The 15,299-nt window shown below is 42.0% G+C and overlaps 1 protein-coding gene across 1 annotated transcript in view; it reads right to left on the minus strand.

The window, feature by feature from the left end:
* Nucleotides 1-720: 720 nt before the first annotated feature.
* FOXRED2 (FAD dependent oxidoreductase domain containing 2) overlaps nucleotides 721-15,299 on the minus strand; it is a 39,681-nt gene continuing 25,102 nt past the window's right edge. Inside the window, exons 9-10 of the mRNA XM_073592819.1 lie at nucleotides 4,896-5,066; nucleotides 721-1,416 (exon numbers count right to left, since the gene is read on the minus strand). Of these exons, the coding sequence (XP_073448920.1) occupies nucleotides 1,232-1,416; nucleotides 4,896-5,066 (356 nt within the window). The 3' untranslated portion in view covers nucleotides 721-1,231. The remainder of the gene's footprint in view (nucleotides 1,417-4,895; nucleotides 5,067-15,299) is intronic.

Genomic DNA, 15,299 nt, shown 5'->3' on the forward strand with positions numbered 1-15,299 from the left:
CTAAACACAAACTATACTATATAGCAGTAGAGCTTGGTTGAGTTTTTCTCGTCTTGCCTCCGGGTTCGCAGACTCCAGCTCTGTGACTGGCCATAGCCACGATGACACATGCGCATGGGAGCCACAGTTCACGACAAAGGACTCTGGATGAATGGCACGCGTGGTTGTTCATTCAGAGTGCATGTGCCAGTGATGTCGCTGGCTGCATGTACAGTAAATATTTCCTAAACGGTGTACGATTAGGAGATATTTACACCACCTATAGTTAAGCCTTATTATAAGCTTCCCTATAGGGAAAATTTAGCAATGGAAGTTTACTTCCACTGTAAGGCAAGTATACTGTGCACTGCAAGTGCAGTTGCTCTGAGGGGAAGCTTTGAAATGAGGGGATGCTCTGCTGATTTCTGTCATCCAATCCTGTGCAAGCAAAAATTCTGTTTTTCATTTTGCTTGCGTGTGATTGAGTATTCTTTGCAAATTGAAGCTTTATCTCATTTACTAAGCGCTGGAGCAAGTGCACTTGCGGTGCACAATATATTTGCCTTTTAGTAAATCAATCCCATTGTTTGGCTAGATTAAAAATTGTATGGTCAGATTGTAACATGTATAGTGACCCTAAGAGGGATAATTTTTTTTTTTTTAATGCAGTAAACCAGAAATATAATCTCTTTTTTACACAGTAGATAACAATGTCTTGAGGTATGATACAAGGGTACAGAATAAAATATAACGTATGCTTTATTTGACATTCCTTTGTTATATTATCTCTATATAATATCTGCACCAAAAAGTTCAGCTCACAAAAATAAATAATGCACTGCTGTGGAATTATTTGTCTCTGTGAAAGGAACATTTAACTACCGAAAGCCTCTTATTCTATCTTTATCTTAAATCTATTCTTAAATCTTTATTTAGCTCTATCTCTAATGTTTCCTTCTTTTGCTTTCCTCAAGAGGCTTTAAGAGACTATTTAAACCTCTGAAAGTGACTGGTCTCCTTTAGTTGCACACAAGGTTACTTATGCAGAGAGTGCATAAATGATTGGTTGCTTTAGTATACTGCTATTTGTACAGCCTCATTGTTCTGTCTAATGCTTTATTAATTCTTTTAGAGATGAGAACCTTGATTCTACTTCAGCAATAATGAATGCAGTTTCCTGAGTTTAACAAATTATCATTTATAGTACTGCCTGCTGGAAAGTCCATAGATCCCAATTCCATTTTTGTAAATGTCAGAGTTCATCCTTTTGTTGCATTTTATATGGTATTTCAGCTGTTATGTAAGTTCTCAGTGTGTAGGTCTTATTAGAATGTTGTCCTTGATGCTCTTTTCTTAAAAGTCCTTGGTTCTGTAGATAACCCAGCTGGCAGAACACAGGTATTTTCCCATGCAACAAAGAAAGTGCAAAGCATGAATCTACAAAATAAGAAAGAAAGTAAAAACTAAGAGCATATCAGATAACTTCTTTCACAAAAAAAAAAAAAAAAGCCAAACACAGCAAGATTGAACATTAACAGGACCTTAGGTTGACCATACACTAATCAGAACTAAGCTGGTTTAGCAGGGACTGGGCAAATTATGATTAGTGAGTGGCTGTCCCTGCTCAACAGAATTCAATCCTTTGTGTGGATGGGCGAATCTGTTTTCTTTTTTTTTTAGCCAGTGGTGTGGCTAATTTTAAGCAGGCAAAAGCTCTAAGAAAGAGCATATATATAGGTGGGACTTAACAGGTATTGGTAGCAGTAAATCATCCAGAAGACAGGGAAACTTAGAAATAGTCCAAGCGGGTTTGTCCTACGCTATTTTTTTTCTTCTTAGTATTCTGTTAGCAGTAGCCTTTTTACCCAAAACAGGCTCTCACTGCAGACAAAAAGAGTTTCGAGCATCAGTCAGCTTACATTTAAAAAGACATGTGATCAGCTAAGACTAATAATGAGGTCTGGCAAGCAGGTCAGATGTGGATGGAGGCTTATCTCACCCAAAGCTCTACAAAACCTCCGGGCTCCAGGAATGGAAACTATCAAGATCACTCAACAAACTCTTTTTTTCCTCCATACCAGATACAAACCCTGGAGCCTCTCACCATGTATAGGCAAGAAAACTAGGTGACGCATATGCACCATCCACAATCCTACCAGTGCCTCACAATATATACACATTTTGGTTGAATGATTTCTGGCTTTTGAGTGGTACACAATTCAGTGGTGTGCATTACTAGGCAATTAGCTGGACATTATTTGGTAAAGTGTGCCATTGCATTAAAAGTGATCATGGTGGGCAAAATTCAAACTGATCATGCACTATGATCGAAGAAAAAGAAGGCAGAATATCAGCAGAACATAGACTTGGGGGAAGGGGTGGTTAAAGGAGCCACAATGGCAACTGGCTCTGGACCACAGGGGGCAAAAAAGGAGCCAATTAAGAAGCTGAGCATGGCAAGGAGTGAAGGGGAGGAAGAAGCAAGAACTGATCATGGCAATCTCCACGGGAACAGTAAGGGCCCTCTTACACTGGGACAGGCGCTTCAGCAGCGCTGGCCATTGATTTCAATGGCAGGGGCATTTCTGAAGCAGTGAATTCACCGCTCCCGCAACGCCTCAAAGATACTGCTTGCAGGACTTTTTTTCCTTGTCCTGCAATGCACCACCCCAGTGTGAAAGCTTTCACACTGGGGTGGCTTGAGAGACGCTTTTCAGGCGCTATCTTGCAAAAATGCCTGAAAAAAAAAAAGCGCCCCAGTGCAAAAGTAGCCTAAGACTTGAATGGGGAGGAATAACCAGCAACAGTGCATTGTTTCTTAATAGCAGACTGAGCAAGAGGTGAACTGCTGAACTACCGAACATGTAACTGAAGCCCACCAGGCGTCCCTAAAGAATTAACAGCAAGTGAACCTCTCTCGAGCAGTAGATACAAGCCCTGTCAGAAAGGTAGATGGCGGCTTAGGGGCTGATGTTTCCACTTTAACAGCTGGTATAATGTGCATTAGGGAATGTGTCCATTGCGTACATTATCTCTGACTTAGAAGCCTATTTTGTCATCTTTTGAGAGAGTTTCTGAATGGTAGAAGCTGCCTGAGGATCAGCAGGTGGATGTGCTAGCACCCTGTTTAACAGAAGACCCCCAAGAAAGCCTTGGGCTTGCAACCTTAGAATGTCAAAGAGTATACTAAACTCAAAGGAACATTTCTAGCCATGCACAGGGTTTCCATGGCGATCCAATGTATCTCAGACCACAAGGTCTGAGATGTATGATTTATTTCACCTTACAAACAAGAGATTCCAACCAGGAGTTCTCAACCCTGCTCGAATTGTAGAGCAAGTAGTGTATGTAAAACCATTATATCAGAACCTTGTCAGATAACAGACAGCAAGGCATTAGGCACAAAGACCTCAAGAGTGTGGACAAGCTTGTGTCCCCTGTGGAGCCACATATTGCTGTCAAGCAATATCTGCAGAATATGCACACCAAGGCAGGGCCCTTGAAAACAGGAAAAAAGTTAACCTTGGGTAAGCCTCATCACCTTTATTATTGCTATTCTGGGGGAACCTACAAAGCTTGGCTCAGACCGAATAGGAGTAATCTGTATACATGACGATGTTAAAGACTATCCTACTGCAGTGCTGTTAGAGGAGACACCTAGAGGAACTGTAAATCGTGTCATAAATAAGGTTAAGAACTTTTTTCACAGTATTATACTGTGCTGTGATTTTCCTCTGTTTTGGGAACTATGGGAAAAAAGGAGGTTGCCAGTTCTGAATGTGTGTCTGAAGTAAATGTCAGAGGTACCTGACAATTTCCCACTAGCGATCACGGTTGGGGAGTCACAGAAAACGGCTTCAGTGTCAGATATACCAGTGGTTAGGGAAGATTTTGGGACTGTACAATTGCATGATCCTAATTTGGCAAATACATTGAAAAATGTAAAGGTGATAGACAGGGTACAAGAAAAGCCAGATCATAATCCCTGGTATACCCCTTATTTTGTAGTGTCCCATGACTTACTGTACTGTATTACTTGGCTATGCCACACGGTATCCAGAAGCAATCCCTCTCATATACACATACAGCACTCTAAGGTTATAGAAAAATAGCCGTTTCACATGTTTTCCTGTATAGGTATTTTGATGGACCAATGAACCCCCTTCAAAATACCCAAGAGCTGCATTGCCAGTTCAAAGTTCTTACTTATAAACCCTAGTGTACCACCCCCAAACTGATAGGTTGATGGAACGGTTTAATAGAACCCTGAAAAGCACATTGATCAGTCACAGGATAGGATAGCAGCAGTTGCTCCCCTAAATCGACAAGATATGCAGCATGCCTATGAGGCACAGGTCAGAGTTAATAACTGCTCTGCTTAAATCAGAAACTTAACGCTAGCTTCACACGCCAGCAGTCTTTGAAAGCCAATCTGCAGTGGACTGCTTTTCAAAGGGTGGTAGAAGAGTGGCTTCCAGGCTCTGCTGTTATTTTTTTTTTTTACTAAACTGTGATTGCATTGAACTAATGTACTGTAACTGTAACAATTGTGGCTCAGTCCAAACAAAATTGATGGGTGAGTTTGGCAGGTGGTGTAGACTGTCAACTTGACAAGCCTAATTAAATTTGCTGCGCCCACAAATCAAAGCATCTTGGCCATTCCATGTGACAATTCAATAAAATGTTCACAGAAAAAATGTAAATAATGCACAGCACCACTGTCATCAGATGGAACACCAGGAGCTATGTTCTAACACAGCTGTTGGTGTGAATGGGCCCTAAAGAAAATCCATTATTATTAAACAAGGCAAAACTGTACTAAATAGGAATCCAGAAATTTCCCAAGAATTCTGAAACTTTTTACCACTGCGCAATAAGCGCACACTTGCAGCTTCCCATACATTCCTTATACAGACCTGCATAGAAAGCTCTGAGGTCTGTTTGTAGACAGTTTTCTAGAAAACGACGAAGTGGCAACAAGTGAGCACTAGGTGCAGTCCAGTCTGTAAGGAAATCTTCTACCACATGATGAATCTTTTCAGGACGTGGCAAAGACCACTTTTCTGGACGTGCCTCCATTTGCTCCTCTGTAGTGTAAAAGATAGGAAGGAACATGTCATATACCAATAAAATACACATTGTTCAGCTTTATCAACATAAGATAATACACACATGATTACCGTGAATGTATGCAAAAATACTTGATCCCACCCTCTACCAGTACTCTAGTCTCAGAGAAATGACTTTATCCTGTTACTTTAAGATATATAGATTGGTCAAGTCTTAGGCCCTGATCACATACATGTATAATAACGCATACCTTATTTCACATGGAAACATCAAAGTCAAATAAAGTGTTTTCAGTGCTGCCGGTTCAGAGTCATGCACTGTATTGCAGTGTGATTTAAAAAAAAGGTTTACGCTCTATTTTCCAACACTAACCTAAGTTAAGGGTATATACATGCTTAAAGTGGATGTAAACCCAATGTCATCCTTTCTAAACTACTGCCATAGGGGTTATCTATAAGGATATACATGCCTCCTGCATGTATCCTTACCTGTCAAATGTCTCCCCTCTGTCTGTTATTAGACCCAAAAAACTGCATATTCTGTGGGTGGGTCTGTTGTCTGGAGCTCGGTGGGTGGAGTCGTAATGTCAGTAGACTCCCCGCCCACCTCTACACTCCCCTTGTCAATATGCATTTCTCCTGTGTATTTCTAACACTGAACTTCTGCTATGATCTCTAACATCCAGTGAAAAGACAGGAAAGCAACCACATGACTTCAGCATGCCAAATCATGGTGAGGTGTGGAACAGCCAATCCTTGCAGAGCTGCTGAAGAAAGGAGTGGGGGAGGGAATTTAAAAATACTGCATGTCTCTTAGGCTAATGCACGAGATGTAAATCACCTGTCACTCACAGCAAGGGGGAGTATTTGACAAAGTTTTTCTCAGTTTGTCAAGAATTGTCTCATTGAACAATAAAAGGGGATTGCTCAGAGATGGATTAACTCTGTGTGGCAAGACTGGGCTCAAATGATAGGAAATCTTATACTCTACAGTATGATATAAAAAAAAAAAATTGGGGGGGTTTACATCCACTTTAATCGTGATACAGGAGAGTTTGTCCTTTGCTTGGAGGGATTGGGAGCATGCAGAGAAGGCTTTGTTTCTCCTATTAGCCCATCCTGATGATTCCACCCATCTACACAGCATTACTCACCCCATCTAGGGGAAAGCGCTTATGACCCTATTCCTACAGGAGTCCACTCTGGGAGGTGAGCTGCTAATACTACCAGTGATGGAGGTTCTTCACAAAGTCACCTATATGATTGTTCAACTTCAGCATTTTATAAGGACACTTATCATTGGTGTTTGTGATTTGTTATTTGATATTTTTAGATTTAGTGCTGCTCTATTTTATTAATATAATTACTTTGAGGGATTTGATAGTTTGACCCTGAGTGTTCAGCAGCTTGTTGGTATAGAATTTTAATTGCACTGATTGATATTTATTTATATTTACACATTCAACTTATCCCAAATCAAGCAGCAATTATGGATGTTTTCCAGTATTTGGAAAACGTGAGGTTAAAATCAGAGAGATTTTCTCAAGGAACCAGTCCACTGATCATGCTAATGATTTATCTTATTCCTTTAAAAAACTGGGACGCATCTTTGAGAAGAAGGTTAAAGCATGGTGGGATATCACTTCATTCGTGCAATATTTATCAGCCAAACTCATTCCTAGACGTCTCAGGTGGGATGTACCCCCAAATGATGTATTATTAGATGATGAATCCATGAAGGAATGGGGTGACTTTTTTACTAAAAAAGGTTTTGAGCTGTTGGAATTTTTGCGTAAACACAGAAAAATTAATATTTTAGATTCACAGATTAGAGATATCACAAATCGCATAGAATCTAAAAAGATAGTGAAGAGTTTCTCAAATTGTCTGTTGCATTAAAAAATAAACTTACTAAATGGGATCTAGAAATTCAATCTAAGAAAAAAAGAACATTTTACGAGAGATTTGGATGATTTTGGTAATGGTACAATATTTAAATGGCAGAATGCTGTTAATCCGCCTAGTCAGGGCTCTGACAAAATACCCCCGAAACAACTAAATATAGACTCCCCAATACCTACCCCCAGAGGAGGTCCTGCCAATGTGTATGATTGGCCCAATCAGGGAGGATATCATACACCCAAGACAGACTATCAATTTAGAGGAAATAATAAGAGAGGGAGGAATAGGAGAGGTAGAGGCAGGAGCGGAGGATACCAGCAGTCCACTTATCGAGATAATTCTCAACCACATTTGCCTTACAATAATGAATCATCCCGAAATTGGGAAAATACTCGCCACTATTCAGAATCTCATGGGAGTTATTCCAGTAGAGGGAGATCACCATATCCCCACGGTGGGCAAGTGCCCATCCATAATAGATTTGCGCCTTTACAAAATCATGCTTCCTATTAGGGAGGGGATTTTTCAGGGGCCCAGAGCGGACCAGGGAAGGGTCCTCCACCATACCAGCCCATCGTGAGGGATTGTTGGAGACATTCTCCTCAACAAATGTCTGTATAAAATGGCCCACAACGCGAAAGAGAAGAAGGAGAGAGGGTAGGCGATTTCAAAATGTCAAAACCCCAATAGGAACAGGAATATATAATCTGAGTGGCATCTCTCTGAATGATGATGAGATACATGTTTTGGATAAAGGCCTTAAGTTTGCCCCAACCAAAAATCTCAATAAATTTCAGACGTATGTAAGTATACAAAAATATATTAGGAACCTTAATATCAAAAAATATTTTTTGTCAAATCCTATTAGGAATGTTGCAGTTGAGGAAGGGGTTCATTCTAAACTTCGCAATAAAGCGACATTTAAACCTCTCAACATGTTCTCTCCTTCGATGCCGAGAAGGCCTTCGACCAGATTAACTGGCGTTTCTTGAAACTTTCTCTCGAGCAAATCGGGTTGGGATCTCCCTTCATCTCCAAAATTATGTCACTCTACTCCCACCCCTCTGCTTCGGTCCTGGTTAATGGTACCTCCTCGGCAGCATTTGATATATCCAACGGGACTCGCCAGATATGCCCCCTTTCACCCCTTCTTTTTGTCATAGTAATGGAGCACCTAGCGTGTGCTATTCGCCAAAATTATTCCATACAATGCATACGCACGCCATCTGCACACCATAAGCTTTCATTATACGCTGATGACCTACTTATTTACGCACGCCAACCACATATTACCCTCCCCTCCTTGTTCTTGGAATTTCAACGTTTTGGAAAGCTGAGTAATTTTAAACTCAATATCTCCAAGACTGAGGCGCTTAATATCTCTCTCCCTGCTTCCACTCTATCCTCCCTCAAATCCAATTACACATTTCATTGGCAGTCTAAGGGCATTACGTATTTAGGCGTAACCATACCGGCTAACCTTTCACTCCTCTTTACACTGAACTACATCCCCCTCCTTTCCCGTCTCCGTAAAGATCTTGCCTCTTGGAGGGACAAACCCATACCCTGGTTTGGACGCATAAACACCCTTAAAATGGACACCTTACTCAAATTGCTTTACTTGTTTCAGACCATTCCGACTGTAATACCCAAATCCTTTTTCTCTACTCTGCGTTCTCTCTCTATTCGCTTTCTGTGGAATAAAGGATTATCGAGAATTAAATTTAAGCTACTTACCCGGCCAAAATTGCAAGGTGGTACAGGTTTACCCGATTTTGAGCTTTATTACAAAGCCACAGTAACAGCACGTATCCTTGAATGGTTCCCACGACCTCTCCAAAAAGCCTCAGTTATGGTTGAACAGGATATGTCCCCCATTGATCTCAGGGCTTTACTTTAGGGTTATAAACGTAACTTGTCAGCTTTGGCTGACTCCTCACGCCTGACTACAGCTGCCCTCGTGCTGTGGTATAAGAGAGGTCTATGTGAGATTCTATCTTCAGACACATCTCCCTTATCACCACTTTTTGATAATCCTGCCTTTCCACAGGGTATAGGGGCTTTCGCTATAGGCTCTTTCCCCCGCTCCTCCTGGCCTCAAGCCCACTCCTTTGTCCAGGCGGACAATGGAACACCAAATATCCCTCCAGGAAGCCGAGACTGGCTCACTTCCCTACACCTTTCCACCTTCACCAAACATCTTTTCACTTCCTCTCAGGTACATCGCCGCTTGACTGATTTTGAACACCTCAGCTCTCTTCAAGAACTACCTAGACACTTGCTCTCACATATTTACAGTCTGATTCAATCTCTTACACAGAAAGACCTGCCCACCTACACTAGAGTTTGGTCGGCAGACCTGGGAAAGATCATTTCCAGAGCGGACTGGCAAACCGCGTTCCATTTTGCGCATAAGTCCTCAATCTCATGTTACTCACAAGAGAAGAATTTTAAGGTCATGGCGAGGTGGTATAGGGACCCTGCCTCCCTGCGGAAATTTTTCCCCTCAACTTCATCTATTTGTTGGCGTTGTTCTCTTACAACAGGGTCGTATTTGCACATCTGGTGGGAGTGTGATCGGATCCGGCCCTTCTGGAATCAGGTATCCCAGGTATATGAAAAAATTTACGATGATTCTCTGCAATTGACTCCTGAAATAGCCCTCCTATCTATACTGCCAGGTTCAATAGCCTCTCAAAAGCGTAATCTTCTACGTTTCTTCCTGTCTGTGGCTCGCCAACTCATACCCCTCTTCTGGAAGACAACGACCATTCCCCCGTTGTCTCTCTGGACCTCCACCATGAATGATATTATGCGTATGGAGGAGATGCTGGCGCTTGACAATGACACCTACGAGAAATTCACAATATTATGGTCGGTCTGGCAACGCTTCTCCTCCTCAGACACGGTGGTTACCTTGCTCCCCGCCACTCCGATTACAGCTTCCCCCACAATTTTGAATACCCACTGATCCCTTGACTATATCTGAGGATCTGGGGTCCTTCCTCCAGCCGGCAGAACCCACTCCCACCCCTTCCCTTCCCCTCCCTTCTCCTCCTTTCTGTTTTCCCTCTCCCTGTTTACCTCCCTTCTTCCGCTCTATTATTTTGATATTTTGATACATTGGGCGGCACAGTGGTCTAGTGGGTAGCACTCTCACCTAGCAGTAAGAAGGGTCGCTTGTTCGAATCCCAACCACGACACTACCTGCCTGGAGTTTGCATGTTCTCCCTGTGCCTGCGTGGGTTTCCTCCGGGTACTCCGGTTTCCTCCCACACTCCAAAGACATGCTGGTAGGTTAATTGGATCCTGTCTAAATTGTCCCTAGTATGTATGAATGTAAGTTAGGGACCTTAGATTGTAAGCTCCTTGAGGGTAGGGACTGATGTGAATGTACAATGAATATGTAAAGCGCTGCGTAAATTGACAGCGCTATATAAGTACCTGAAATAAATTAAAAAAATAAATAAAAATGTTTGACATGATTTGTTTTATATTATAATTCACTTAACAACTCTCAGCTTAGCTGTGGGCGATAGCCATTTTGCTCGCTGGTTGTTCTCTTTACATGCCATATTTTATGTCAAATGCATTATTTTCTTTTGTTGCTTTATAACAATAAAAACATTTTCAACCCTAAACCTCTCAACATGGATAATACATTTCTAGAGGTGTTTAATAATATGGTGGTTAAGGATCTGGATGGTCTTAAAGTGAGAAAATTGGTAGATCCCCAGTACATTAGGAATGGCATTAAGTCTTTAGAGAAGCAAAAGGAAATCATCATATGCCCTGCGGATAAGGGAGGTTGTTTAGTTGTCTTAAGTAAGTCATACTACCAAGCAGAGATGGGTTGCTTTTTGAATGATCATGACACGTATAAATTATAGAATAAGGATTCTATGATGGAGTTCAAAGATGAACTACACACCATAGTTGAAGATGGGAAGGTTAAGGGTATTCCCAGTAAAAAGAAGGCTGCTTATCTGGATCCTCTTTTTGTAGAACTCCTATTATTTATTTTCTCCCAAAAATCCATAAGGACAGTGTCAACCCTCCAAGCAGACCAATCGTGAATGGGATTGAATCGGTCTGTGCTAGATTGGGTCAATATTTAGATTCCTTTCTTCAACCGTTAGTTGTAAAAACAGATGCCTCCCTTAAAGATACGAAACGCATCATTCAGGTTTTGGAATCTCTGAAGTGTACTCCCTCTAGTATCCTTGTTACCGCAGATGTAAGCTCGTTATATATCATAGGGCATAAGGATGTTCTAGCATCGGTGCAGTGGGCATTATCCTCTTCTGTGCTCCCCAGGAAACACAAAAAAAATATTTAAAAAAGTCTGAATTTCTGTTTATCCAGGAATTATTTCTGGTATGACAGTTTTACTTACAAACCAGGGGGTTGCGATGGGAGCCCGTCTTGCTCCCAATGTGGCCAATTTATTTATAGCCCACTGGGAGGAGGAGGCAGTCTTCAAGAATCGCCCCCCAGAACTTGTCTGTTACAGGAGATTTCCTGATGATCTCATTACGGTTTGGGAAGGAGAGATGTCTAGTTTGGATAAGTTTATTCAGACAATGAATAACAACACAAAGAACATCTCCCTTACATGGATTAATATGGAAAGCATGGTCTTTTTGGACTTGGAAATCTCTATGGACAATGAGTATTTTAAGATGTGTAACTATTTTAAACTAACAGATCGGAATGCCTACATCCCCCTGAAGAGTTGCCACCACTGGCTGTGGTTGTACAACATCCCCAGGGGGCAGTTTCTTAAACTAAGACAAAATTGTACTCGAGAAGGGGACTTTGTCTCTCAGTCGCAGGTTTTAGCCTCTAGGTTTGAGCAGAAGGGGTATGATAAAGATACCCTGGTTGGAGAAATTGAGAAAGTGAGGACTACTGACAGACAGGTGTTAGTGTCTAATATAAATAGGGACCTTAAAAATGATGTGAATAATTTTAAAATGGTGTTGGACTATAATGTCCAATATAAGAAGTTTGAAAAGATAGTGTCAAAAAATTGGTCTATACTCAAACAGGATAAGGTGTTAGGCCCGGTGCTGCCAGCAAGACCACAATTTATATATAGAAAAGCTCCCACGTTGCAGGATCGTATAGCCCCAGGAGTTGTTAATCCCGCTATTCAGTCTGAAAATAGGTTATTCTCTTTGCTTAGTGGTTTCTATGCCTGTGGGCGTTGTACAGCCTGTAGGCATTCGAATGTTAACAATAAAAAGCGTAAAGAATTTGTTGCCACAGTTACCAATAAAAATTATTCTATTCAGCAATTGATTACATGTAAAATAGTTGGTGTTGTTTACATGCTTGAATGTGATGGCAGTTTGCAATACATTGGTAGGACCTCCAGACCTTTACATGTCTGTTTAGGGCAGTGGTTCTCAACCCAACTAGTGCCGTGACCCCACGATAAAATTTCCCAAGTTGCGACCCCTAACAGTAAAATTATTTTCGTAGTGTGGGTTGTCAGCACCCAAGGCAAGACAAGTAATTTGCGCCCCTAACCCACGGACATTTAGCGCTCCCTTCCACTCGTACAGTATTAAAACCCCTCATGGTACATTTTAGGATGTACCACTCTGTCTTTGTTCTCCTTTCTTTCCCTCTTATCTCTCTCTCTATCCTAATTTCTTGTTTTTTTCCCCCCCCCATCCCTCTCTCTAACCGTGTTTCTTGTTCTTTCTCTTATTCTTTCTCTCCCTGTTTCTTTGTTCCTCCCTCTCTTTTCCTCTCCCTTCCAGTGCTGGGGGGAGTTCTGACCAGCCAACTTAGGTGCTCTTGATTTAGGTCATCTGCTGATCTGAGAACTGTAGTGGGGACTTTTAATGGCAACTATAATCACAGGTAGTGTTACTCACTGTGTCTCTGGCTTCACTGTGTCTCCGACTTTGTGGTGTCTCGTAGCAGTGACACCTATGCCGAAATCAGGAGCTGGGGTCTCCTCCAGCCCCTCCAACTTCACATTCCTCACCAGTCAGCTGACCTCTAGTCTCTTCCCCCCAGCCGTGAACTGAATGGGCGGCTGCGAAGAGGCTGACTGGGCGGCCACTGGCTCCAGGAACAGCACAGCTGGGTGGCCACAGGCTTCAGGGTCAGCCCTTCTGGGTGGCCGGGAAAAGGCTGGGAGAGCGGTGCGGGCTTCAGGAACAGCCCAGGATTTGGTGACCCCTGGCAAATCGTCATTCGACCCCCGAGTGGGTCCTGACCCCCAGGTTGAGAACCACTGGTTTAGGGGAACATCAAAAAAAGGGTTAAAGACTCATGTCTCTAGGCATTTTAAATTATTTCATAATCAGGATCCTCATGGCCTTAGATTTTGGGGCATAGAGAGGGTCATTAAACATTGGGTAATTTTTTACATCAACTAAGCCGCAGGGAATCTTACTGGATACATGAGACAAAGGTCATAGTACCTGCAGGCTTAAACGTTGATTTTGATAATAATTCTTTCATATCTGATCGTTAAATGTGTATTTGGCTGCTGTTGTTGTTTTTAATATAATATAATTCATTGTTTAAAGTGTTCTATTGTGGATGGCCGCGAATTGATGTTACGTCATTTCTAAATTCCTTAATTTTAATTATATTTTTTATATTTCAAATTTATGCCATGATAATGGTAATGGTTTTAATATATAGTCTTTTAAGGCATGGGGAAAAGTTCTCCATATTCTAATTAATTTTTTATATTGAATCATGCTTATTGGTTAAGCAAACAGAATGTCTTGTGGGATTTCAAACTGCGGATGTTCTTCTAATTTCGGTATGTGTGGACACTTCCTGGGAGTTTTCGGGTTAGTAGAGAGCTGACCTGGTATACCATATGATGATGATCTCTGTTTCCACAGTAAATGGCCTTTACCATTTAAAGCGGGTGGCCGAGGTAATTTCCGCATCCGCTGACGAAGTCCCACCCCCTGGGACGTAAAGCGTACGGACGGAATGGAATCACGTGATGTCACCCGCGGCTATCGCTGATTCTTATCGTACATGCCTGTATACTTGGCACTCGGTTACAGTGCCGCGCTTGTAAGTTTTATTCTCTTTTTATATGCAATAAATACCCATTCTGGCAGAGAGCATATCATGCTTAATCATGATACTGGAGCTTTTGTCCTTTATGCTTGGAGGAATTCCGAGCGTGCAGAGGATTTGTTTCTCCTATTAGCCCATCCTGGTGATTCCACCCATCTTCACAGCATTACTTACCCCATCTAGGGGAAAGCGCTTGTGACCCTATTTCTACAGGGGTCCACTCTGGGAGGTGAGCTGCTAATACTACCAGTGGTGGAGGCTCTTCACAAAGTCACCTACATGATTGTTCAACTTCAGCACTTTATATGGACACTTATCATTGGTGTTTGTGATTTGTTATTTGATATTTTTAGATTTAGCGCTGCACTATTTTATTAATATATACATGTCACCTCTGGAATACAAACACATGTTCCATGGTCCAAGTGGCAAAGGGGCCAATTCAAAATATGTGTAAAATAAACTGGAATAAAGTAAGGCTACTTTCACACTGAGGCGCTTTACAGGCGCTTTACAGGCGCTAAAAATAGTGCCTGCGTAGCGACTGTAAAGAGCCTCTCCTGTCTCTCCAGTCTGAAAGCCTGAGTGCTTTCACACTGGAGTGGTGCACTGGCAGGATGGTAAAAAAAAGTCCTGCAAGCATCTTTGCTGCGATGTAGGTGCGGTGTATACACCGCTCCTAAAGTGCCCCTGTCCTTGAAATCAATGGGGCAGCGCCGCCAAGTTCAAACATACAATTTCTTAATACAGAAATACATAAATACCAATACCAACACCCAAACATAAATCTTGAAGTTTAGTATACTAAAACCCCTTTCACACTGCAGTGCCGTGCTTTTGGCGCTAAAGTGACGCTCATTTTTGCGGTGTTTTAGCAGCGCTTTTCAGCCGCTAGCTGGAGAGGTTTTCACCTTTAAAAAAAAAGGTAAAAAGTTCTGTATTGCAGCGCTTTCAAAGCGCTTTTAAGACGCTTTGGAAGCGCTGCCCATTCAGTGCAATGGGCAGGGGTGTTTTGGGAGTGCTACATACAGAGCTCCCATGCCACCTCAAAGATGCTCCTTGCAGGACTTTTCCTAACGTCCCGCAAGCGCATTGCCCTGTGTGAAAGCACACACTGCACAGAATGGGAGGCAGTTTTCAGGCGCTTTTTTGGGGCTATTTCTAATGCTAAAACGCCTGAAAACTGCCTCAGTGTGAAAGGGGTCTTAAAGTGGTGCACACAGAATCTGGTGCAGCTGTGCATTGTAACCAATCAGCTTCTAACTTCAGCTTGTTCATTAAAGT

The sequence above is a fragment of the Aquarana catesbeiana genome, linkage group LG07, assembly GCF_042186555.1.
Source record: "Aquarana catesbeiana isolate 2022-GZ linkage group LG07, ASM4218655v1, whole genome shotgun sequence".
Classification (NCBI taxonomy): Eukaryota; Metazoa; Chordata; class Amphibia; order Anura; family Ranidae; genus Aquarana; species Aquarana catesbeiana.